Below are 26065 nucleotides of genomic sequence, written 5' to 3' on the forward strand. Positions count from 1 at the left end.
TGCAGACTGAATGCAGACTGAATGCAGACTGAATGCAGACTGAGCAGACTGATGGCAGACTGATGGCAGACTGAAGGCAGACTGAAGGCAGACTGATGGCAGACTGATGGCAGACTGATGGCAGACTGATGGCAGACTGAATGCAGACTGATGGCAGACTGAATGCAGACTGATGGCAGACTGATGGCAGACTGATGGCAGACTGGCTCCTTCTTATGGCAGCATTTATATCAGGTCTTAGTGACAGTGAGAGAAGTTTTCCTATTTTCTAAAACAGTTATTAATGATAATCATTTTGTACTGATGTGGTGTTTGGTGATTCATGCCTTTAATATTCACCTCGCCTTCTACAACAGCGAGGTCCTCAAATTGCCTGGGAGGAAACTAATGAGCCTTAATGGTTCCTGGATAGCTTTGTACAAAATGACTCCGTCAGCAGCAGCACGATTGATTTTGTTAGGTATGTGAGATGTCACGGGGGCAAAGGTCGTCTAACTCGGTTCCTTCATTGAGTCAAATAAAGTCGTGTCAACAGAGTTTGGCTGCTTCTCAGTCAGCTCTGTTGTGAAGAATCTTCTGGTAAATATTTCAAACATTTACCAGATGCCGTCTTTAAATCACACTGCAGTGCATCAGCTCCAGCACGGCTCCCCTCCTGATGTTTCCATTTCCACGGTGACATTCATGAATAAAACCACCGCTGGCAGCAGTGACAGGCCAGCTTTCTAATCCTCGTCTCTGTCGGTGTTTGCACTCAGAGTGAAGTTCTCCCTGCCGGACTTTGATCTCTCTCGGTGGCTTTGATGGAGCTTTTTTGATCTCATTGTTTCCAGTGAGACCTGGAGCCTCTCCTGTCCAAACATTTATCTGCTGCGGGGTCCCCGCTGCTTTTAAGCCGCCTTGCTGTAACCGTAAGGGAGAAAAACACAGACTGGAGCTCTGAAAACTGCCGGAGAGCAGTTTAACCAAATCCTTGGCAAACACCGCTGGGATTCCAAGACAGTTTCCTAGTAATAACCAGACCGGGCTGTGTTCCTGGAAACACTGGCCCCGCTTCCAGGCTGCCATCCAAATGAGAGGGACCACAGATGTTGCTTTGACTGACTTTGTATAGGATGAGTCACGGAAACAGGCTCTTTATGTTGTGCTGAATGCACGGGCAGTGAAGCTCACCTGCTTTGATATTAGACACATGGAGAGTGGTTTGAATGTAGCCAAAAACTCTGAGAAAACTGAATCTGAAGTTCACAAATCCTTCGGTTTCAAAGCGCTTCTGTCTGCACAGCGCAGAGAATGTGTTAAGGTAAAAATAATAGGAGCCATATTCGTGCTATTTTGTGTCCCTCTGTGAAAAAGGAAGTCATTTACGGATAATAGAACGAATATATTAGTGCAAAGTGTTGCCAGAATTGCCCTGGAGGGAACCATTTTTTCTGCACTTTCACTCTGTTAGGAGTGTGTTGGATCCCACACTCTTTAGAGAAAAGGTTTTACCTCCGTCTGCCACCTCGTCCATCCAGTGTCACTTTATTGGATGGTGTTTTTCTTCTGGCTGGAGCTTGGCGTTTCCCAACATTTCACTCGATGGCGTTTATGTTTAAATAATGAAAAGAGTCAAAGATAAACTGCTGCTGATGGAAGTCACAGACGTCACTATTGATTTGCCATAGCATTTTAATCTAGCTGCCCTCACTATCTGGAACCAGTTTGCCAAACTGATTAATGCTGTGATTGGTGTCCAACCAGTAAAAGAGCAGGGCTGATGTGGGCTGTCAAACCAGCATCCTCCCAGTGGTGTCTGGGCCGACTCTCAGAGATGGAGAAGCTCCGTCATCTTGAAAGTAGCAGCTCGCATCTCCTTCAGTATGATTGCTCGATGTCCCGGTGAAGCTTGTTGCTGTTGCAGACGCCGACGCCTCAGCTTCGACCAGCTCACATTCATCAGGACGACTAAAACCCCAAGTCGTCATAAATAGTTGGGCTAAACTTTGTGTTTCACAGATCGCTGGGCTCTGCTTGGTGGCAGAGTCATTGACAGTGTTTCCACTCGTCCTGGTCGGGCGCAGGGCTGTGATGCCACATGCGTTCACTTTGAAGCCTCCAGCACACATACCTGAAGCATAAGCACATACATGTGCACCAGTCCTCCTCACTGACTGGCTCTTGCCGGCTGCACGGATGTGGTTTTGACTCAGACCTGACTCGTGAGCAGCTCTGGCAGAAGTGCCCGAGTTAATCATCAGGAAACCGGGACAGGGAGCAGCCCGGGTCAGCCAGCGGTCCCGGGAGGAAAGGTGGAATGATGATGACGAGGTGATGAAGCAGTGGAGAGCTGGAACAAAAGCTTTAACGGTAAGTGACGGTACTGACGCAGTGATGCAGACGGAAGACATGAGTATTCTGATCATCTGCGTTTCTTCGAGGTCACTTTTTACAAAGCGGCCTTTTGTATTCCAGGAAGCCGTGAGGAGCGGGTGATGGCGCTCCGGGTGTCCTTGGGCCTCTGCTGAAGTTTGTCTATTTAAAGCTGTGGCGTGGCTCTCCATGTGAAAGGAGGCCTCTGACTCACGCCTTTACGAGGCTCTTCATTTGTACTCTGTCGGCACGCGCCTTCACAAGCACTCTTTTTCTTCTTCGTCCGAGTCCGCACTCGCACGAGCTTCCCTACAGCTACTGAATGTGCGGCTCAGGGAGGTTTTCATGCTACGGCTTTCCAAAAATCCCTTTTATTAGTTGCTGAGTCTCAAGGCTGGAAGCAGCTTAACAGATGCTAGCAGCAGGTTTCTGGTAAAACGGCAGCGCGTATATATTCAGCACAGCAAATTACACAGTCGCTGTGGTCAAATCGCTTACAAAGAAGGTCACTGACTCGTGAATCTCTAACCTCTATGTGGGCCGTTTGATGGAAACGTGTGTCTAGACCGCGAGGCGTTATCGGTATGCCATCCTCGAGGACAAACTGCTGAATGGACAGAGCGCTAGCTCAGCCTCGTTGTCCTTGAGGTGCTTTGTGGACGAACTGTAACTCAGCCCATTGTTTCAGGTCGAGGCTGCTTTATTTTATTTATGGGCGTGTGCGCCTGAGAGAAAAGAGAGAGGCAAAGGAAGGACACCTACACGCCAAACACTGGACGTGTCCCTCTGAGTTACAATCAAGCAGTTGAGAAGACGGCTACAGGCCGGGTCCTCACTGGACCCAGAGCAGAGGGGGGGGGGAGTATGCAGTATTTCCCACAGTCACAGCGAAGCGGTCGGGAGAGGGGCTAAATTTAGGATGAATGAGCACAGTTCATTTGTTTGTGGGACGTTTCTGTGGCTTGAAAAAGTCAGCAGTGTGACTGGAAGTGTTTCAAGGAGCGAGAGAGGCGGCAGAAGGAAGCGCGACAGTCGACCTGAAACACGAAGCGTCCGTGCTGAGCAGAAATGCTCCGCGTGGTTAAGCTGAAGGCAACGTGAAGTAGCCTTTATAATGAGCACAAAGCCTCCCAACGCCAGCGTCTGTGTGTCGTCACCAGCAAACAGCCGGTTAACTGTTTCTGTGTCCTCACTCGCTTCTGATTGCTCTCGCTCCCAGACACTGGCAGCATGAAGTGCATGCTGGGAGTTGATGGCTGCACGTCTGTCACTTATTCTGTTTTCATGCCATTTTGTGGCTCGACTCAGGGGTCAGTGCAGACGTAAAGCTCTGTTTTTACAGTAGTTTTGTGTTTCTGTGCAGCGGTTTGCAATATTTGATTAGATACGCAGGCAGCCTGCAGATAAAGGCCTCTGCACGTTCCCACAGTGTGCTTCCTCTGTTTCCTTTGCTGCCTGTTACCTGCGATGTATGTGGTAGCTGACAGTCGGCTGTCTCACTCTGCTTTTCTTTCCTCTCTCTCCTCCACGCTCAGCTGGTCAGGTTTGTGTTTCTTCTCCGCCGCTGAGCTCGGAAGGAGACTCGATGAGAACTCGGGAGAGCTCCGGCAGCTTCACGCTGAGCTTTGAACAAAGAAGTTGCTCAAGGTTCTTTTTGCCATTTCATTACATTTCTGCCCAAGAATGACGAGCATCTGTTCACCGTTTGGTGAATCACACAGTATTTATTTTACACTCCTGCGGCGTCTGTTGTTCAGAGAGGGCGGGTGGCGTTCTCTGTATGTCCGGATATTGTTGAGCACAGAGCAGCTTTCACTGTTCAGTGACTGAACAACATGTTATCAGCAGTGGGGTGAAAAATAAACACATGAAGTATAAAACATGACTCCGGCTACTGGTGAGACTGAGACGTGGAGGAAGACGGTTTGGCCCATCTGAAGCAACGAGTGTGTTCAAACAATCTGGGACTTGGTGCCCAAGCAAGAAGAACCAGGAGCTGGTGGAAGGAGACTGGAAAGTGCTCAGAGAGGCTTTGCAGGAACGCCATTCGGCAAAATCCTCCAACGACTGAGCCAATCAGGGCCTCAGTCTGTGAGGCGACTTGATCTGTGGTTGGTTGCTGGTGGGATGCAAGCCGGGGCTTGATTAATCCCGGCTGGGTCTAATGTTTAAAGACACTAACCCCCCCGTGACCCCACCACCGCAGATCACTGAAGATGCATCCCAGAGAGATCATCTAGAAGATGGATAGATGCATCTTTCACGCGCTGCCGGGAAGCCGCTTCGCTTCAGGAACCAGATGGTGGGAATGTTTGCAGGAACGGGTCCCAGCTGAGTTGGGGGAGAGAGAACCGACGTGCAACCAGATGTTGTTGGTTTTGGTGGCGATGTTTAATGTCCACAAGCAAGAAGGGGACAAACTGAAGGGCCTGAGAGTGCTGCTAAATCAAAGACAGGAAGTAAAGCAACCAGCTCACAGGATGACTAAACTACAACCTGCTGACTCCTCGCCAGGAAGAAAGCACCACTGCCTTTGCTCCTGGTGTGTGTGCAGTGTGTGTCTAAACCCGGCCCAGCCTCAGGCAGCAGCGAGTAACTGCTCCCAGTATCTGCCTGTTAGCAGAACACATCCTCCCAGTGTCTGCCTGTAGCATTTATGAACTGAATCACAGGCAGAAGGTGCACTGCTCACATTAAATCACAGCCCACCCTGAGTCACAGCCCTGTTGGGCTTAAATAGGGCAGCAACTAGGAGGACCCACTGATTGGTGGGTTGGACTCGGCTCCCGTCCAATCAGTAATAAATGCAGCGAGGAAGCGGAGCGACTGGCAGTAGCGTCACCGGGGCCAAAGGACGGCACGGTAACATCTACACTTCAAATCGCTGTGATAGTGGACGATTCCCCAGAAGAGATATGAGTGGAACTGTGAGCCAAACTAAGAGACTGAGATCTTATTTAAGGTTGAACCAGTGAGCACGAGGCCCAGCAAGGCTGGCGCAGGACTGCTCTTTGTGATAAACTAGGCCCACGCATAAAAACGATGCACCACTCGTGGTCAAAACGTCACTAATAACACTTTGCAGCCTGGAGATGCCGTTAGCATGACTTAACATCACGTTCTTCTTAATGGCCACCAGGGGGCAGTACCTGCGGTCCTGCGGCGTCACAGAGCAGTGGAGTTTATGCGCCCGTTTAAAGTCGCACTGAATAAAACATTGAGCACATTTGTAAATTATGATAATTCCAAGAGTCAGAAAGGAGATTATTCAGGATTCATACGCTAACGATTTATCACTCACGACTCATTAACCGAGGACTGTGCTCAGTCTCTCATTTACTCAGGAGCTCATAGCAGGAATGTGCATCCATGTGCCACACAGTGTGTCCTGCAAATTAGTGACATCAGGCCTCCTCAGTTGTTACTAAGATTCGCTCTTTTTAGTTTTAAAATGTGGGCTCAAATATGCCCGACACAGTCTGCTGTTTGCCCTTTAATGCTATAAACGTGCTAAATGGTAAAAATGGTAAATGGCCTGTATTTATATAGCGCTTTTCTAGTCCCTAAGGACCCCAAAGCGCTTTACACTACATTCAGTCACACACACATTCACACACTGGTGATGGCAGCTACATTGTAGCCACAGCTGCCCTGGGGCGCACTGACAGAGGTGCTAAAGGAAACCTCAGCCTAATCCTGTGTATTTGAAAGTAAATCGAGCGTGCTTCCTTAATCTGACGCCATCTACGCTCTGCTAGCGCCTGGAACGTCTCCCATCAGTCATTCCAAACACAAACTTGTGCTGAATCCAGGACTGAAGTTCTCACAGTGCTCCTTATCTGCAGTATCGGTGGCCGGTCCCAGCACAGCTTTATCTCGCTGCCTGTAGCTTAATAAACAAGGACTGAGTAAACAGCAGGCAGGATAGGACACGTGGGAGAGGTGGAGGTAGAGGAGCACAGAGATAACAGAAAATCTCTCACGCCGTCGTCTCCCTTTTTCGTTTGTCTCACACTCCTCGTTCACATCAACTTCCTGCGACTTGTCGATCTGCGTCTCTGCCTGCACATCTGTTTTCTTCACCCGTCTCTGGCTCTGTGCAAAAACGCCTCCCTGGCTTCAACCTTCACCACCTGTGCACCCTCCTATCTCCTCCCCAGCCGATCCAGCGCAGCTTCCAAACTCTCGGGGTCGAGCGCTTTCGCCAACTCGGCGCACGTCTCGTCAGTTTGCGTGTCCGTGGACGTGCATGCACACGTTTGCATGTGGGTGTATGCGTGACGCCTGAGTTGCTGGCGTTTTCTCCTGATTACCCAGGCAGTCTTTCTGTTACGGCGTGATCCAGTTTAACCCTGCGGGGAACTCTCCATCTCAGCCGGATTACATTTTATAGTGCAGACACAGGAGGAGCTTTAAAGGAAATAAAAGACCTTTGAATTAAAGCCCTTTAGCAAACCATGATACCATTTACACTTGGAAAGTTGGCCTCTGGAGGCTGACCCTATGGACTTAATTATGTCCCTAAAAGGAAATAGTAAAAATGTGAGCGTGCAAATGAAACAGCAACGCAAAAGTGTTACCGCTGCGTAATAACAAACGTTTACATTTTAATGCACGGAAATATGCATGCACATTTTTGCAGCTTTGGCGTGATGGTCTCACCTGTTTGAGGATAGTAAGTTTTAGTATTCATTGATTAAACGTTTCACTATTGGAAACCTGATGTGGTGTGCTGCCTCTTCTATGGTTTAAGACACACAGCTACAGTACTGTGCAAAAGGCTCAAGCACCTCTAATTTCTTTATATTTTGCTCTGAGCACGAGGCATAGGTGCATGGATGTGCTGAAACAGGAGCAAATATATATGAAAATCCACTGTTAGAGGCAAAAACAGAAAAGTCGATATTTGGTTTGAACGCCTTTATTCTGCAGCACAGCTGGAAGTTTCTGAGGACGCCGTGGAAGGAATAGTTAGGAGTAGTTCAGGAACAGTTTTGGACTGACGTTCTTTGGATGTTTCTGCCTTCTTGTTCTGTTCTCTGTCACGATGATCCGTCACTGCTTCATGATGCTGAAGTCTGGGCTCTGACGAAGCTGATCCGTGACTAGTATGTGTGTTTGGGATCATCGTGATGAATTTTATGCTGGATCAGAATCTGATGGTATTTTCTCAGGTTCATGATTCCTTCAACTTTAACGAGCTCTCCAGCACCTCTGGCTGAAGTGCAGCCCTGCACCGTGTCCGAGCCTCCACTGCTGCTGCTGTACCTCGCTCACGACCCTTCTTACATGTTGGTTGCTCCCTCAGTTCTTGTGTAAGTTTCATACTTCAGCCTTTGCTCTCTGTGTCCAAGCCACGCAGACATTTCTGTTGAGGCTTCAGTGAGCAGTAGATGGATCAGCTGAAGGAACAGATCAGTCGTCAGGTCTCTGTTTTCTTTATGATGTGATTTTTAGATATTATTCATGTGCTGTAGTTTTTTGTAGCTCTGTCACTTGTTCTGTTCTGTATGGACACGCTGCACACCGTGCTGAGACCAAGTTTGCAGCTAATAGCACTTCTGCAGTCACCGTGCTTCTGCAGAAATGCTATTTTATGCCTGTCAGACTGTGTTATCTTTGGCATTTTTCATAGTTTCAGCTAAAGAAATGGAAATGAATGATGTGTTTTTGGCTTCTCGTAACAAAGAGCCTAAAGATAGAATTAAACCTTTGCCAGCTTTGTGTGTAGACTCGTTGGTTGATCTTCTGAGTTGGAGCCTTTTTATGGTTCGAGGACTCACTGAGTGAAAAAGCAGCCAAAGTCCAGAGAAAACCGTGACAGACCTTCAAAAAACCTCCAACTATTACTCAACACCACAAAAATTATGCAAACAATATGAAACCTTGCCCAGTTCTCATGAATGGGAGCAACTGGTTTTACAAGCACAGTTATAATCCTGGCCTCAGTGAGATTTGTTTTCCGTTGGCGTGCTGTGCGTGACCACTGGTGGACATTAGCAGCAGGGTTGGTATTAGTTCACGGCACCAAGTCCACGAATGTGTAAAACACAAAGTTTGATTTCACATAAAACTCTTTTATCCTCTCCACGAGTTCCTTGTGTATAAATAACTTGGCACCAATCAGGGACGGCTAATTCGAATCCACATTTTTCTGGTTTCTCCCACTTGGTTTCCAGTATTTTCTGCCTCCTGCTTCTCTCAGCCCACTCGTGGTTGTATTCCAAACCTCACGTCTCATATACCATCCCCACCCTCAGCCATGGAGTGCACTGAGAACCAACACACACCGATTCACCCCGTAGGGAGGAGAATGAGGTTTAGCCACGCCGCCCGAGGTCGGTCCTGGCTGTCAGCACGGAAACTCTGGAGACCGCCAGCACGGCTAAATTAGGTCCTCAGCTGCTTTATTAGCGCTGAACTCTGGCTCAGGTGAGGGCCTCTCCTCTCTGCCTGTAGTGTAACTGTAAGCTGGCTGGCCTACTTTCTTAACCCAAACTAAACACGCCCATGTTCTTCGTCCTGGACCGAGGCTGCAGCTGCTCTAAAGAGCAAAGATATTGTTGGTTTACTCCGCAGGACTCAGCCAGGCTGCTGAAGCGATGACTGGCCTGAAAATGCCACTGGAGCATTTAGCCGGTGCCTCTATTAAATGTGAAAGGAGGTTAAACTGCTGGGTGCAAATAAAGGGCAGAGCTCGCAGGATAAAATAGTCACTCTGATTAATTTTGCCCTTCAAAACTGCTTTTTATTATGGATTAAACGTCAAGTCGTCGCAGCTCAAACGCCGGTAAAATAAACCCTGTGAGGGGGAAAGCAAACAGCTTCTTTTCATTCTCCTTCGCACTCGGCGCACCGACTCTGTCTTCAGAGGTTTTCACAGCAAATGCTGTTTTATGTCTGTGATTAATGTATTTTTAATGGCCGTTTGTGAGCGAAGCACCCACTTCTCTGAACCTTAACACCGCTACTCGTGCCGAACTCTTGAGATCGACACGGAGAGGCGTGCGGATTGTTCGAGTGCCTCACAAACCGCATTTTTCTGCCAAGCTTCTCCTCCAGCACAGAGTTGACACAACTGGCAGTCAAGCTCACGAGTGCTCGGATGATATTACCCACTTCATCTTCAGAGTAAAGTGCGCCGAATAGTCAAAGTTTCAGTCGGAATTTGTGGCCGCACGTTCACCTGCTGATCTTTAAAACCAGCTAAACCAGTAACTACTGGAGTCTGACGGATAGCCGATGTTTTTAGGCCGATACCGGCATTCAGTGATTTTAAAAAGGGAAGCATTGATATATGAACCAGTTACACGACGTCTCCACAGCTCGGAGGTCAAATCATAGATGGGAGAGATTTTTTAAACGGTCTTTTTGTCACATGACCAGACAAACTCCTGGCTGATTAAAACTGCAGAGATGAAAGCTTTAAACCTCAGTGGGCTGTCCTCTTCCTCTGGATTCTGACAAAGCTGACAGCTGATTATATTTGGCCCTACATCCCGACTCTGGGTGGCTTTACCCCGGCTTCCAGGAACACTGGGAGGAACCTCGGCGACTGGGATATGTCCTTCAACACGTGCATTAAACAAATGTAGGACCGCTTCCAATCATCGACAGGATGATGCTAAAATTAGAAACATCTGCTCTCAGAGTGACTCTGTCGCCAAACGCTGATTGTTGGCGTGTCTCTCAGCGCTGGGTGCTAATAAGATAAAACTGAATTGAGCTGATGTTGATTAATTGCTAAAAACTCATAGAAACTTAGTCTGTATGCTACCTAAGCTTGGTGAGGGACCTGCAGACGTTACACCTCGCACAGCTTCCTAAAACTGCAAACATGCTTCAGCGCAGCGTGCAGGAATATGACTCAAAGCTAACATTTTTATATCAGCGTTATTAGAGACACGATGCTTGGTGCTCATGTGAGACTACAGAAGAGGCAGAAAGATGCTGTCTGAAGCCCTTTAATGTTGCAAAGATTAGAGGTCTTCCTGTTGGTCTGATTGTGAGTATTTGTGTGACTGCAGATGCCACAAGGAGTTGAGATAAGCTGGAATTCCGGTTCATCCTCTAGAGAAAACAGGATCTCATTCCAGTGAGGGAGTTTCCCGGTCAGAGTCCATTTCTCGAGCCTTGTTCCAAAGCTCACAGCGGGCCCTGCAGCCCGGGGTTGGGCAGTGATGACAGAGCGACTGCAGATGGACGAACATCAACACACGCCTGCACCTGTTGTCGTACTGAAAGCGAGGGGAGCCCGGCTCGCCACGTGGGGTTAAACACCCTGCGGCGTCGACATATTCATGAACAGAGCCTCAACTCTGAGACAAATCCAAGCCCCACGCATGCATTCGCTGCTTAAAGCGTTCAGGAATCCAGCATATCATGTTCCGACCTGATCTAATGCGCCCACCGCGGGCAGCGATCTGTCCGGATCTGCTGCCAGGGTGCCGGTCTAAGTTTAGAGACACAACTGTGAGTGATTGTGGTTGGAAAGGAACGCCTTCCCTCCACAATCGGAGACATCTGCCTCTCTGAAACTGAACACTGCTGGGTGCTAATGCATGCTCATGCTTGATTCATGTGCTCCATTAGTTTCTGCTCGTTGGATTCGAGCTGTGATGAAATAAAGATTTCAGGAGGCTCTCTAATGGAGACCCGCCATGTTTCTCCTTGTTTTCTGTCATAATGGTGAATCTTTTTATTAAACACGTCCAGATTTTCAATTAATGAGGTCGACATTTGACCCAAAAGCTCAGGTTACACACTGCTCGCTTCTGTTTGGGAGGGGCAGCCAATCAGAAGAGGGTTGGCTTGAAGAAGGAGGAGCTTGTTTCAAACAGTTAAACAAACAAAGTGTTGCATTCATGTACATAAGGATTATTTTGAACTGTGAGTCATGGCGAGCTTCTCTGGTAGCGTCCGAGTTATAAAATCTGGGAATGAGCAGAAGGAATCTGACAGCTCCGGGGTGTAAAAGCGAGCGCCGGCATGTTGACTTTGTCTGTGACGGGATGTTTGCATACTGACACGACAGCGAGAGCAGCGACCTTATCGTGCGCTCGCCAGTGAGGAGAAGCATGCTCGAGCCTGCGGCCTCACTCAGCAGATCACATGGTTGCTTTGTCAGGACAGTCATGAGTTGTTCCAGAAGTTCGTGTGTGTGTGTGTTTCCATTCCACTCTGTTCCACTCCTGCAGAGCTCGGGGTAAACCCACAACAGGAAGTGAGGCATCAGTTGGCTGTAATGGCGCTGTGGCATCCCCCAAGTTTGTGCCAAGTGGCTCTCACAGCTCCTTACAGAGCGGCTCTATTCTTAGCACATGTGCATGAAGCAGAGCTGCTGTTAGTCTCTGAGCCCCGTCGTTCCTCAGTGAAGCTGAACTGAGACTAAAGCGCTCTTATAATAACTGTGTCGCTGCTAAAGCTACGTGGACCAAACGCTGAGCTGGAACGTTCTCTTGAAGGTGGATGTTTCCATGTTTTCAGAGACAGACGTCTTCAGGTTTCATGTGGATAAGATGAGCGACCTCTGCTGGTTACAGTTACATCTTCCTGCTTTGTCTCTGTTTTAGTCACAAAATGATGGAGCACATTATATGATTTTTTTCTTTAGTCGGCTACATGAATGAATAAACAGTTGAATCATGGTGAAACAAATGTATTACTGGAGCCTTTTCATCACTGCCCGGTTCATTTTCGAGAAGAGTCCAGTCCTGCGTCTCTATGCCAGCCACAGAGGCTGAAGTGCATCCAAATATGTTTCTAAATATCTCGATTTTCTGACTCGGTTTGTCAGCTGTAGAACAGAATTGGGGGAAGAGGACTGAATTCTCCTTTTATAGGCAAAGTTTAATAAGCTACACTTCCTCAGTGACTGTGTGGAAATCAAAGATGGACAGCGATGTTTGCGGCTCTACAAAATTCAAACTGCCTTCATGTTTTTATGAATTCAGCCATTGCACGTGTCAGCCCTGTGGGTCCCTGATTGGTGGAAATTCTCGTGCAATCAGCGCACACAGACTCTCCTGATTATTAGAGACTGTTGATGATAGATGTTAGTTTTCTATATGCGTTCTGTTTGCCGTCATCCTAAAAAGAGGCAAAATAACTCAGTGGATATTTCACTTACCCACAGGTGTAGTCCGGTGTCATTAATGGTGGACGGTTTACTTTCACTCACGCACAGCACGAGCCGTCAGCGTTCACGTGTGTTAGTTAAACATGTCTAATATTGTGGCTGTGACCATCAGTGATTAGGTTTTAGATCTCACCCTGGGTCAACACACCTGACTCACATGATTAGTTCATTACCAGACCTCTGGAGAACTTCAAGACATGCTGAGGAGGTCATTTAGCCGTTTAAATCAGCTGTGTTGGATCAAGGACGCATCTAAACCTGCAGGACACCGGCCCTCGAGGCCTGGAGGTCCCCACCCCTGCTCCAGCCGATGTGCTTTGTCCAGTGTTTTCCTGTGTCAGTACAGTCTTCCTCCATGGCCTACATGCTCGTCGTGGTATGAGAAGTAGCCACACCCTCACACACACAAACATTGGTAAAGCCGTTCAGCATTGTTGGGTTTGGAAGGCAGGAGTCTGTCTTTTCACATAGATGTATGAAATGTCTTTTAGAACGCCTGACGTTAAAGTCACGATGGGAAACACAAGCAGAGTCATTGATAAAGGCTTTCTGTATAAAGTGGGACTGACCCCACTCATGTCATTTACACTTGATAAACAAGTGTCTGCTGTTGTCAGATCCAGTTTTTACCAGCTTCGCCTTATTTCTAAGGCCAGGCGCTATATCCCGTATAAAGACCTAGAAAAGCTCATCCACGCCTTTGTAACGTCAAGGCTTGATTACTGTAATTCACTTTATTGTGGTCTCCACTCTTCCCTTTTACAGAGATTACAGACAGTTCAGAATGCTGCAGCACGCATTCTAACTAAAACCAAGAAGTTTGCCCACATTACTCCTGTCCTCGCTGATCTGCACTGGTTGCCTGTCAAATATCGTATTCAATTTAAAATTTTGTTGTTTACTTTTAAAATTACCAATAACACTGCACCAAGCTATCTTAAGGAACTTTTAAACCCATATGCTCCTGCTAGGGCTTTAAGGTCATCCTCACAGTTGCTGCTGGTTCAGCCCAGATCTCGACTGAAATCTAGAGGTGATCGATCGTTTGCTCTAGTTGCACCGGAGCTGTGGAACAATCTCCCGATTGGCATCTGAGCGTCTGATTCTATTCATTCTTTTAAATCACAGCTAAAAACATATCTTTTTAAACTTGCCTTTTCTACCAGTTAAATGCTGGCTTGCTTGCAGTGACCTATTGACCTATTGTATTAAATTCTCTGCTTTCTTTCCATTATTGGTGTCTTTTATCATGGTGGTACAGTCTTACCTTGCTATAACCTATGTGCTGCAGTTTACTCTTATTGGTGGCTTTATCTGTGAACATAATTCGTTACCTTTATGTATTTGATGTTAATGTGTGAACTGTTTTATTTTTTATTGTTTTATGTAAAGCACTTTGGTATGCCCAAGGCTTTTAAATGTGCTCTATAAATAAAGATTGTTGTTGTTGTTGTTGTCATCATGTCGTCGCTGAAGGAGCTCGGCTGCTATTTTTGTGCTGCTTCATTTTCAAGGTTTTGTTTTGGACTCTAAACCCAGAGCTGCTGAATCGTAGTCCCGAGGCCGTCTCAGGACTACAGACCACCTTCCTCTCAGTACCTACACTCTGATCACGTTTATGCTTTTAGCTCATGTGGTAATGTGGAAATAAGACGAGCGTCAGCGCGAGCCGGACAGTAAGCATTACATCATCGCATCCTGGATTCACTCTGAGGGGAGACGAAGAAGAATCTTTTTTTTTTTTTTACCTGACTCCCAACATTTACACCAGTGGTCCAGAGCTGCACCGCATCATCCAATCACATCTCTTCACAACTCTTCTTCACACTCTCTCTCTGCTGGTTACCAAGGAGACAGTGGAGTCTGAGAAGTGGAGCGATGGTTTGGCGTGGATGTGTTTCTTTCTTTCCTTTCTCTTTTGGCATCCTCAGAGTGGAATTTTACCACCTGGACTCCTGATCGTCTGCTATCGTGCTGCAAACGTGCACGCTCGCAGGCCGTGCACGTGCAGCCTGTGTGCATGCATCCATGTAAAAGAGCAGTTGCGCCCGTGGCTGTGTCACCTGATCCCCGCCGTCCCACCTGTTCTCACCATTCTCTCTCCCTCGGTGATCCTGTAACTCCCGGCAGGTCGTGAGCACGCGCTCTCCTGCCAGGAATCTGTCAGCGGCGACAGGAAAACGTGTATTTCAGGACAAGCTTCGACCAGCCGGAGAGTGTCTCGAGTAATGAGCTGACCTTGATCCGAGTGGATCAGTTCAGGCTGCACCGGCAGAGTTTGAAAAGGAGGGTGGGGGTGTAATTAGTTTGTTGAACTGAGAAGGAAAGCTGACATGACGAGCCTTACGGTTACGTCTGTCCTCTCAGTGTGTCGCACCTGCACGCAGGGGAGCACCTTACAACTTTGCCTTCATTAAGAAAGTGGAAACGGTGGCACAGTCACACTTCAAACCTGCGAGTTCAGCATCGGTGAAATGTTTGGGGGCCGTCCATCATCCATCCGTGTGTCACGGACACAGATCCTGTGAGCAGGATCCAAACCGTTTAGTGCCGTGGCAGCGTTACAGGAAAAGAGTTGGGTATGGTCATTGGATGAGTGGGAAAAAATAAGACAGGAATTGAATGAAAAGGTGGAGGCAGACTGACAGATGGACGGGGGAAATGGGATCAGGCGACGGATGTTTCCGGAGTGGGCGCTGGGGATTAGTGCGAGTGTTTTCTGGGTATCTTCTTGCATCCAGACCCACCCGGCTGTTTGCTCGCTCGGTTCCCCGAGGTCTCTTACAGCTTTCAGCCATCACACACAGACACGGCCGACAGCTCCCATCGCCTGTTATACGTCTTTATGGACTTCAGCCCCCTACACACACGTGCACACATGCTCCGTGCACACACACACATGCACACACACACGTGCACACATGCTCCTTCCGTCTCTGATTCTGTAGGATGTTTGCTGCAGTGCTGTGCAGCCTCCTCACCCTCTGCATCTGCCCTCTGCTGTTTTTGCTTTCTCTCTAACCTTGATTGATCTATTTGAAGAGTGGAAAAGAGCAGGAATCTGCTGCGTCCTCCTCTTTCTCTTGCTTTCTCCTGTTTTTGTTTTTTCTTTGTCTTAATGCTTCGCTCTGCACGCTCCCTCTCTCTGCACCTCCTGCTCTGGTGTCAGCACTTCTCTCGCCGTCTTCATGTCGTTCATGCTGGTTTGACCCCCGTGAACCCCCGGCTCACTGGACTTGTTTTTTTTATTGATACCAGCGTGCAGCTTTGGGACTGAGGTGTGACGCTCGATATGATGCACAATCACCCCTGAGCAGAAAAACCGTTTTGTGATGGTAAAGAAGCGTTTTTAGTAGATTAAAAGGTAGTTACTGTTTTGACTGAGACTCTCTTACTTCATATTTAAGAGTTACCTTCATTCTTTTTGTTTGGGAGACTCAGAGGAGGAAGTTTGGTATCAGCAATAAGTTTGCTGCTAACATGTTCCAGCAGCTAACCAGATACAAAGAGATGCTTAATGTGTTGAACAGACACTACTGTGGTGATGCTAAGCTAACTGCTGCTGGTCTTTTTCTTTTCTTAAACCTGATTGGTTACCAGCCCTGTGGTAGCTGGGATAGGCTCCACCCTGTGCTGTGGGTGTTTATGTTAGCTTAGCTTAGGTTAGCATAGCATAGAAACAAAACAGAAACTTGGCAGCGTCAGGTCTTAACCTACATCTGCACTTTAGCTCACCTTCATATCTTCCTTTTAAAAAGGAGTTTTTTCTCACCACTGTTGCCAACTGCTTGCTTGTATGTTGCTGTAATATGATTGGAGGGTCTTCACCTTACAACAAAAAGCACCTTGAAGCAACTGCTGTTGGAATACAAATAAATACATTTATTATAAATAAAAGTGAATTGAATTCATGTCCAGGGTTGGTTTATAGCGTTTACCTTTTTGTGGCTGCTGTGACAGCATTGCATCATTTCCCAACTGTATGGTGTTTGAGAGACTGAGTGTGCACACAGGAGTGAGCACCTCGTTGATTTCTTTGATTAATAAATATTAACTTTGTGACAATAAATCAGCTGCCTCTCCACTTTCTTTCTGATCGTGTGTCATTGTCTTGGATAACTGATCTAAATCTTTAAGTTCAGTTTTGCGTTACTCTTTATCCCCCAGTGTTCCTCCTGCATGGTGTTTTGTCTTTACATCCACACATGCACAGCAGATCATGTGCATTTCTACTTGTATGAACACACGGCTAAAGATTTACTGCTGCAGAGGCCTGAGGCTGAGCCTAACCCATTTTTCTATATAAATAATTAATGACAGTCAAACATTTTTGAATGTTGCTCACAAATAAGGAAACAGTTTATGTCTCTATAACTAGAGCCAAAAAAGTAACGTGCACACAAGCTGACGTCTAAGACGTTTTGCTTTTAAGGAATGCCATCCTGGAATGATTTCATGCAGGGTCGTTTATCTTTGGTTTTTCTCAGTGTCGGTGAAAATGATCTCTGAAGCTGCTCTCAGGAATATATTTGAGCTAAAGAGCTTGGCTAGCTGTGTTTATGCTAAGCTAATTGCCTCCCGGCTTCAGGTTTATACTCGACATGACACACGAGATTGATATCGATCTTTCTTATCTCGCGCCCAGGAGAGACGCAGATGATTCCTAAAACGTGAAGCTGAGCCGAACATAAAACTAAAGCCGTTTCCTCTCCTCGTGTTTCCACAGATGCAGATACTCGACAAGTTCCCAATTGAGGGAGGGCAAAAAGACCCGAAGAAGAGGATCATCCCATTTCTCCCAGGTGATAGCCTGCTCCTGAGCTCTCGTTATCTGAACAGGCTCCCATATTAATAATGTATGACTGGCACTCGCAGGGCGTCTGTGTGTGTCTGTGTGTGTGTGTGTGTTACTGCTGATGAGGCATTATCTGTGACTTTCAAATCTCAGCTGTGTTTTCGTGCCTGTGCGTCTGTGTGATGTTCATTTTTGGATGTGGAGAGTGTCTGAGTCACATTATGATCGTGCATGAATGTGATCACTGGATTATGCTGTGCTCGCGTGTCTGTGTGTGAGAGATCGACAACACGCACACACACACACACCCGTCACATTCAGGTTGATGGTGACCTGCAGCGGTGGGCACGATGCTGCCTGTGTGTGTCCGCCTGTGTGTGTCCGCCTGTGTGTGTCCTCCATGTAGATTCTCCAGCTCTGTGTGTGCTCAGGCAGTAAAAGGCTTCTGTGTGTTCACAGCAGTTTATTTTGGTAACCGCTCTGTTTAAGCTCCGCGGCCAACACGTGGTCCCAGCATCAGCTTTATAGCCCCCCCCCAACCCTCCTCATCCTCACACTCACAAACAAAACCAATCTAGAAACCCACCAAACACAAACCTCCCACTTTGCTAGAAAGCCAGTGGCGCCACATGCAAACATAACCGACTGTCTGCGGATGCACGCTCAGCTCGGACTCTTAATGGACTCTTTCAGTCTGAAGTTGCAGGACAACGTTTAAGTTTCAGAGCTCGGCAATAAAAAAAAAAAAAAATCACCAGGCCTGCAGTTTTTCTACTGTTTTGTGTATGGAAGCCAAAAAGCACCAAAAAAGATTAGATTATTAAATAAATGTAAAAACAAGAGTGTTTGGGAGCCCACACGGTGAGTGGGTTTAAATTAGTTTATATTCAAGAGGAGGCTCACGGCCCCACAGCAGGGACTGTGGATACGTTCAACATATAAGGTCCACTTAGCTTCAAACCATTCTCCTGTCGCCACACTGAGCTCTGAGATCTTCTCTAATGATCACGCTGTTTCCCTGAGCCGATTGGTCAGTGAGCGGCTGTTTAATGTGTGCTGAGCTCCTCGTTGGCTCAGAGGCAGCTCAAGCTCAAACACCTGCACAGGACCAGAGACGGTAACATGGAGGCTTCAGGTTCTGTAGAGAGAATATGTGCAGTTAGATGGTGTTTAAGGTCAAACTTTTCAGGCTGCAGTGAAACAGTCATGTTGTTGTGGCCTCTGGCTCATTTGTCTGATCAACTGAAAAGGATCCTTTACAAAAGTGCGACTGAGTGAAAGTTACTGTATGATCTTTGCATTTATATTCTGGTATCACTGCATGTCTTCATGCAGCATTTAGCATTTGAAAATGTCTGCTTCTCTTTACTGTGTGTGTGTGTGTGTGTGTGTGTGTGTGTGTGTGTGTGTGTGTGTGTGTGTGTGTGTGTCACAGTGTTGACTGAAGCCTCGTTGCTGTTGTTGCTGTAACATCACATTAGTGCTGCTCCAGCTCCAACGTTGCACTGTTTTTGTAACTCACGGGGAAAATGGGACTAAAGTCTGTGCTGGAGGATTCCCCTTTAAACAGTAATTCCAGGGTTCCTCACACAACAGAGTGCACGACCCCGGGCCTGCCGGGGTGGGGGGGTGACACAGCTGGAGCCTGGAGTGTGGGCCTGAGATGTCATTCATTACTGACATCTCCTGACAGGTCTGAGTATTACAGGAAGCTTTGGCTGCTCTGCAGAATCAGCTAAATGTGTATTTTTAGGGATGCTGTGCATGTCTCCAGTATTTACTCTCCTTTCCTCTGTTGGCCGTCACCTCCATCCTTATTATTTTTTGTCCCCTTTCCTCCCCTTCCAGGCAAAATCCTGTTCCGGAGGAGTCATGTGCGAGACGTGGCCATGAAGCGGCTGCGTTTCATCGATGACTACTGCAGGGTAAACGTCCCTCAGCTTCTCGTCTGTCTGTGGGGGGGCATCCCCGAGCCTGTCAGGGGTCAAGGGTCACGGGGTTAAATTTGACCCCGTGGGTTCTCCAGGGTTAAACTGACCTCCATTATTTTAAAGTCCATCTCGCTAACGACCTCCTCCCCTCGTTTGCTGGTTTTGTTTCCAGCAACAAAATCAACATAAAAGCGACGAGCGTTTGTAGTCCTGCAGCTCCAGAGTGACTTTCCTTATCACTTCCTGTTCCCACTCTTATTAGTTTTTTTAATCCTCCATCGTGCCCTCCCCCTCTTCCTTCCTTCCTTCCTTCCTCTTGGCTCAAAGCTGCACGAGCAGAAGGGAGATTCAGGCTCTGATGTTTGTCTCACGCATAATTATGCAGCAGTATTCCTCGCCTGTGTCAGGCAGGGTTACCCACAGCATTAGCTCAGTAATTGGGACTAGTTTAAGAAGCAGTTCCACACATGTGAAGTGAAGCTGGTCCTCAGCTCAGCACAGGCGAAGGTTCACACAAAAGCCTTTTCATTATCCAAATAACCTAAAGCGCTCCAGTGTTTACAGTTGCTACAGCGAGCTGGTGTTTTTCAGCCAGCACGCCAAACTGTTTACTTCCTGCATCCTGTTTATGAGGCAAACACAGAGGAAGAGAAATTATTCTCCAAGGATGGGCTCCCCGGAGCCTGCAGGGTGGAAACCCGGCCGGCTGCGGGTGCACGTGGCCTCTACTGTGGATAATATAGGATCGGATGAATGAAACATGAAGGCAGCTCAGACTGTGGCAATTTAAATAAAAAGCCTACGCCGTACATATGTTGTGTATATTTCACGGTCCAGCACGCCGAGCTGTACGAGAGTCACTCCTGCAGCTGGAGCCAGTCCCATCATTAAATATAGATATTTAGACTGACATGTGATCCTGTCTCTGACTGCGGGCTGCTTCTGTGTATGAACAGTGATTGATTGTGTGTTTGTGTTCTGCAGATGTGTAGCCAAGCACACACATGCAGTAGTCTGCATCATTCAGCTTATATTGAGTAAATATAAAACAGTTGCTCCAGAAACAGAGATCTAAATTTAAACTGATGTTATTTTTATTTATAGCACTCAGTGGGAGAAATACAAGCTGCACATAACTCTGCTATATTTCCGCTTTATAGAGATTGAAGTCCAACAATCTGCTGTATGTCTGAGAGCTGGTGCCTTAGACCTGCAGTGTCTCTACTGACCAGCAGGGGGCGCTGGCTCTGAATGCCGATGATTCTAACTCTACTCATTATTCTGATGAGTTTATTAGCCCGAGCACTGTTTTCAAGTCTTGCTGAATACAACATAATGTGCGTTTTGTAATTTATTGTCCCGTTTAGAGCTGAGAAAGGAGGAATCAGGGTTTGCTTTGAAGTCTCTCCTGTATGATTCTTCATTAATCGTTTCTATACAGGTCATGGTTTAATATAATAAACTTATTTTCAAGCTCAGGTAGAGTCTGAGGATGAAACTGTGGAGCGTCTTCAGAGAGGCGCTCACTGTCACTCTCTCTGCAGGCACTGGTGCGACTCCCTCCTCAGATTTCTCAGAGCGAAGAGGTGCTGCGCTTCTTCGAGACGAAGGCTGAGGACGTCAACCCCCCCGTGGAGTGAGTGAAGCACACTGTGGACAAACACCGCACACACAGGTTCTGTATAGGCTAATCCGCTGGCTAATTTCTGTAGCTGAATCAGCTTGACACACCCTTCCAGGTGAAAGTGGGTGTGGCTTAGATTGGCATCACTTTTAAAGGAGGGCTATGACATCAGCATTATAGAAACTTGAAGTGTCGCTCTTCCTCTCAAAGGTGAAGAGTCGAATGTAAAAGCATTTAAATCCACAGCTGCTCCATGTTTCAGGGGTTTAATCACATGACCAGCTGGTGTCATGTGTGGCGCCACTGTTAGCTGAGCGTAGCTAACATCAGCTACTGTTTGCTAGCTTTACTGTATGACAATTCCATTGTTTGTCACTAAGCTAAATGTGTTATTAAAGCAGCTGAATAACTAACTTTGTTGGCAAAGTGAAAATGTGTCGTTTAATTAGCAACATTTTGATAACCATCCGCTGCATTAGCATGTAGCTAACTGTACACACTTCATGGCAAAGGAAGCTAAAATCATTTAGATGGTCATGCTAATTAGCGTGTAGTTTGTCGTAGAAACACTCGTGTGAAACAGGAAGTTTTTACTGTTTCTTGGTCAAATAAACTACAAATCCACACAGGAAGTTGAGCGTAGCATGTTGATTAGATTGCACAGGTTTACAGCCGAGATGCCGCCACAGGAAAAGCAGCTTGTTTGCTCTGCCTCCAGCCTGGATTAGTCTATGCAGTACACACACACGCACACACACGTGCATGCAGACACTGTAAATTGCTGGCACTAATTGCATTGCATGCAAACATGATGCTAAACGACGGAGTAAATCTCGTGTGTTGATTGATAATGTTCAGCTCAGATGTTCCAGTACTCCCAGCACTCACTGGCTCAGCTCATTGCCTCTCTCTGTTCTCGCTTTCTAGTCTATTCCCAGTTCGGCTCTTTCTCACTGAGTTCGTTAAAACCTCCTAGCAGGCCAGGCGGAGAGGGAGGGAGGGCGGGCTGTTGTAGGGAGAGCAGTTGATGGATATGAGTGTGGGAGGAGGAGAATGACTGGTTTCATAGCAGGAGATGGCCCCTTTGGGTAGTTGTTAATTAGAGAACACTCTCCTCTCCAAACCTCAAATGTCAGTATCACAGTATTCACTGGTAATGTGCTCCTGTGTGCCGCTCCTGCTCCATCCAGGCTCCTCTTCTCTGCACGCCTTGCTCACTGACCTCTTGCTTTCCTGTGTTTGCCAGTAACGGAGCGTCTCTCCTCGCTCATTTTCCTCCTCCTCCTCTAACTCTTTGTGTCTAACTCACCCTCGTAAATTCAAGTGTGCTTAATTGACGAGACGGCTCAAGGTTACAAACAACGGCGCCGACACAGTCGTTCTTCGCTCAGCTTTGGTCCCCTCGCCGTCCACACTCTGTCACACCTGCGTTCTCATCTCTCCCGTTTTTCTCATTTGACTTCTGCTCCTCCTCCTCTCTCCTGTATGCCCAGTGCATTAAGAAATCCCATTAATCTTGTTGCCAGAGTATGTGGGAGATGAAGTCATACATGTGGAGCATCAATAATGTGTGCAAGCACTGGCCTCATCACACGCAGCCTGTTATCCTCCATCTGTTACACACAGCGGTATGCAGAATTACTTTGAATACTTAATTTAGCTCGTCTGAAACTGAACGGATGCCAAAACAAGAAGCAGCGCATGAAAGTTGTTAAAGGACTTTCAAGGATGTGCGAAACACCGACTAACAAAGAGCACCAGGCAAAGTCTGTGCACACAGAATGAACGGGGGTACAAAGGTTGACCCCTGAGGAACGCCATGGTTAAGGGGAGCACAGGCGTGCTGCAAACCTTTGCTTACGTAGCGTGCATTTCAAACCTACTGCTGCCACTGAGCAGAGCTACAGTCAGACGAGCAGCAGGGGTGAACAGCTGCAGTTCCTCCAGTGGCCACTTGGAGGTCAGCTCTAAAAGTGAGTCAGTCTTCATAGACTCCATGTATAGATTTCCCCCTTCATAGCAACCATATAGATGATTATGTTTATTATTTTGACTAACTTGTCTGTATTTTGTTAAGACTTAAAGTTGTTGTAGTCCCACTGAGTGACAGGTGTAGCTGCTAGCTCTCTGCTAAGCTACACCTCAGCTAACTGGGTCCCTGAACTGGACCAGTTCACGTGTTTGTGCTGTTGGAGCCTTTTGGAGCATTTTAATAACACCATGTGACCAATAATATGGCTGCTGCGAGGTTACTATAGTGACAGACCTTTACAGAAACCTGTGCTTCAGTATTGGTGAGTGAAATTCAAGGATTTGAATTGGATGTTACAGAACACTAATTAACAGGATTTGTTATTATTATTGGAGCTAGCTAATAGCATAGCAGTCCAGCCTCCTCCAACATGGTCAGTGATGTCTTTTAAAAAAGCCACATGGCTGTTAGAGCTGAGGATAAAAGAAAGAAACACCTGCTTTGTTGCTCTGCATGGAGATTCGGTTGGACTTTAAAATGAAAATGTGATTTTTATGGCAGCTCTGTGTTTACAGGAAGCGTAGCTAGGACAAAAATCTGAAAAGCACTTTTCTTTCCTGCTTTCACAGCTGTAAATTAAAAGGAAATGCATTTCCCATCAGAGAAGAACATCGCAGCACAGTTTCCCTTTTATTTCATCACAAGATGAAGTTAAAGGGGAATTTAATTGTAACAACCAGCTGTTCATCCTTACAGAGGGCTCTCTTTCTAATCTCCCTGCCTTTTACCAATTCGGGGCGATCGTGGCTCAAGAGTTGGGAGTTCGCCTTGTAATCGGAAGGTTGCCGGTTTGAGCCCCGGCTTGGACAGTCTCGGTCGTTGTGTCCTTGGGCAAGACACTTCACCCGTTGCATACTGGTGGTGGTCAGAGGGCTCGGTGGCGCCAGTGTCCGGCAGCCTCGCCTCTGTCAGTGCGCCCCAGGGTGGCTGTGGCTACAATGTAGCTGCCATCACCAGTGTGTGAATGTGGGATGGGTGGATGACTGGTTGTGTAAAGCGCTTTGGGGTCCTTAGGGACTAGAAAAGCGCTATACAAATACAGGCCATTTACCATTTATTTATAAGTAACCATTTAATTTGGGTATTTCATAAGAAGAAAGCCAAATCAATACATTAATATTTAAAAACAATCAATGTGCCCAGCGTCAGGGCAACGAAACCCACATTTGAACTCATTTTCCAGTGAAAAAAGCAAAGTCTCATTTATATTCATTGATCACGCTCAGATTGAAACCAGCTATAAATCATAAGTGAATCTAAATGGAAACACACGCTCATTTAAGGTTTATGCATGAAATTTCTTGAACGTGGCTGTGGAACGACGGAGCTCGCAGGATGTGAGTAAGCGCTGCACTTCGGGTAGATTTGGATCAAATGGAGCTCCAACCTCTCCTGGCTGCTCGGTGTCCCTGCAGGCGCTCGCGCCGCCTTAATAACAGGAGGAAATACTCAGGAGGGTGAAGCGCCCGCCGTCTGCTTTAACAAATAGCTCTGCTCGGTTAGTTAGACGTCGTGATCCAGACCACTCGACTTGTGTCTCGGCTAAATTGGATGGGCTCCTTTCATTCCCTACCCATAATGCATCTGCTAAATGAAAATAAACCATGGGGGGAGGGGGTGTTCGGCAACCAGAGCGGCCATTGATTCCAAGCCATGATTGGATGTGTGTGTTTGTGTGCCACAGTGAGTGCTGTGGAAGAAGAAGAAAGGCGGCCGAGCAGCCGTGTGAACACACCCTGCTGTGCGTGTGTGTGTGTGTGCGCGTGCGCGTGCGTGTGTGTGTGTGTGTGTGTGTGTGTGTGTGCACTTTCACGAGTCAGGTTTTTAGATCAGCTTTGGACACTCTTTGTTTTCACTGCCTGCTTCACTCTGTCGTCGCCCGGAGCTTTTCCAGCCGTTTTCCAAGGAACCATCTGCAGAATTAAACGGAAACCTCACCAGCAGGGGGCAGCGCTTTACTAGTGGATATTTCTTTGTACCTGCCCCCTGCCTGCCTGTAAATACGAATGTGTAGGGATACAGTGACTCACTGCATGACACAAAAGTACCGTCTGGTTATTTCAGATCTGTTCAACAGGAGTCACAGACTCTGGGACATAAAGTCACATTTTAAAGGTTTTCAAACTAATTTAAACACATACGTTTAAAATTGGGACTTCCGGGCACCTGTTGGCAACTTTTCTGCCAATCTGTAGTCCAGCAGGACCCAAACATCCTCAGCTGATCGAAGGCGAGGCTGCCTGGTGGAGCAAGGTGGCCTCATCCATTTTTATATGGTAGCACCTCTGCAGACTATCGAGTATTAAATAACAAGCAGCAGGAATAAACCACCAACACTCTCAACTAAAACTCTCACACTGGGGCTCTTAGGAGTCGAAGGTTCAGGTGTGATACCTGAGCAGGTCCTACAGGTGTGTACAGTAGTGGTTTCCTAGCAGCAGCTGAGACGATGTAATGAAGGGTTTGATGCTTTTTGCAGCTGAACTTGAAGAAACGTTTAAAGTCGTTGAGTTTTTTGGGACCTTCATGTCTTAAGTTAAAGATGGGCTGTTGCTTCTCGCTATGAAATGGATTCCAGCAGTACCTGAGCAGTTTGCAAAACCAGCTCATTACAGCAGAGAGTGCAGGAAAGCCCACAGTAACTATTGGCTCCTGTGGTGATGGTCAGATTTCAGACACTGCAAACCTGCGGTGAAGGTCAACGATGGCTGCTCGGAGGAATCTGAATCATCTGTTTGTTGTGTTATTGCTCAGTTCGGCTTTCCTCTGATCACTCCCACAAAAACAACAACAGGACCGAAAAGGCTTTGAGTTTGTCCAGACTTTAGTCTGCTCGTCTACTTCCTGTCACTTTCACACATTTATTTCTTTAAAGCAGAATTTTTGAGCAGTTTTATAATATTTCAGAAATTGTAGCCAAAAAATGTTAAATGTTTCAAATCACTGGACCAGCCAGCTTTGATGCTTCATTTTTCATGACCTATTTAATCCAAATATGAGAGGTCTTGAACTGTTTGTTAATAGGCCTAAAATATTGATGTGGATTAAGCGGAGGATTCTCCACTGAGCAGCATCAGCACCGCTGCTTCCCCGGCTGCTGACGAGAGCGTTAGTGTTACAGCCGAGAGTTATTTTAGCCTTTTGTCAAGAATTTGCGCGTGATAGGATAACTACTGAAAATGTTGACCTA

The 26065-nt window shown here is 47.0% G+C and overlaps 1 protein-coding gene across 5 annotated transcripts in view; it reads left to right on the forward strand.

Moving 5' to 3' along the window:
* sh3pxd2aa (SH3 and PX domains 2Aa) overlaps positions 1-26065 on the forward strand; it is a 94879-nt gene that overhangs the window by 15887 nt on the left and 52927 nt on the right. For all 5 annotated transcript variants that reach the window (XM_026169662.1, XM_026169658.1, XM_026169659.1 and 2 more), the window contains exons 3-5: positions 17220-17295; positions 19137-19213; positions 20764-20855. In XM_026169662.1, the coding sequence (XP_026025447.1) occupies positions 17220-17295; positions 19137-19213; positions 20764-20855 (245 nt within the window). The remainder of the gene's footprint in view (positions 1-17219; positions 17296-19136; positions 19214-20763; positions 20856-26065) is intronic.

The sequence above is a fragment of the Astatotilapia calliptera genome, chromosome 6, assembly GCF_900246225.1.
Source record: "Astatotilapia calliptera chromosome 6, fAstCal1.2, whole genome shotgun sequence".
NCBI classification, from domain to species: domain Eukaryota; kingdom Metazoa; phylum Chordata; class Actinopteri; order Cichliformes; family Cichlidae; genus Astatotilapia; species Astatotilapia calliptera.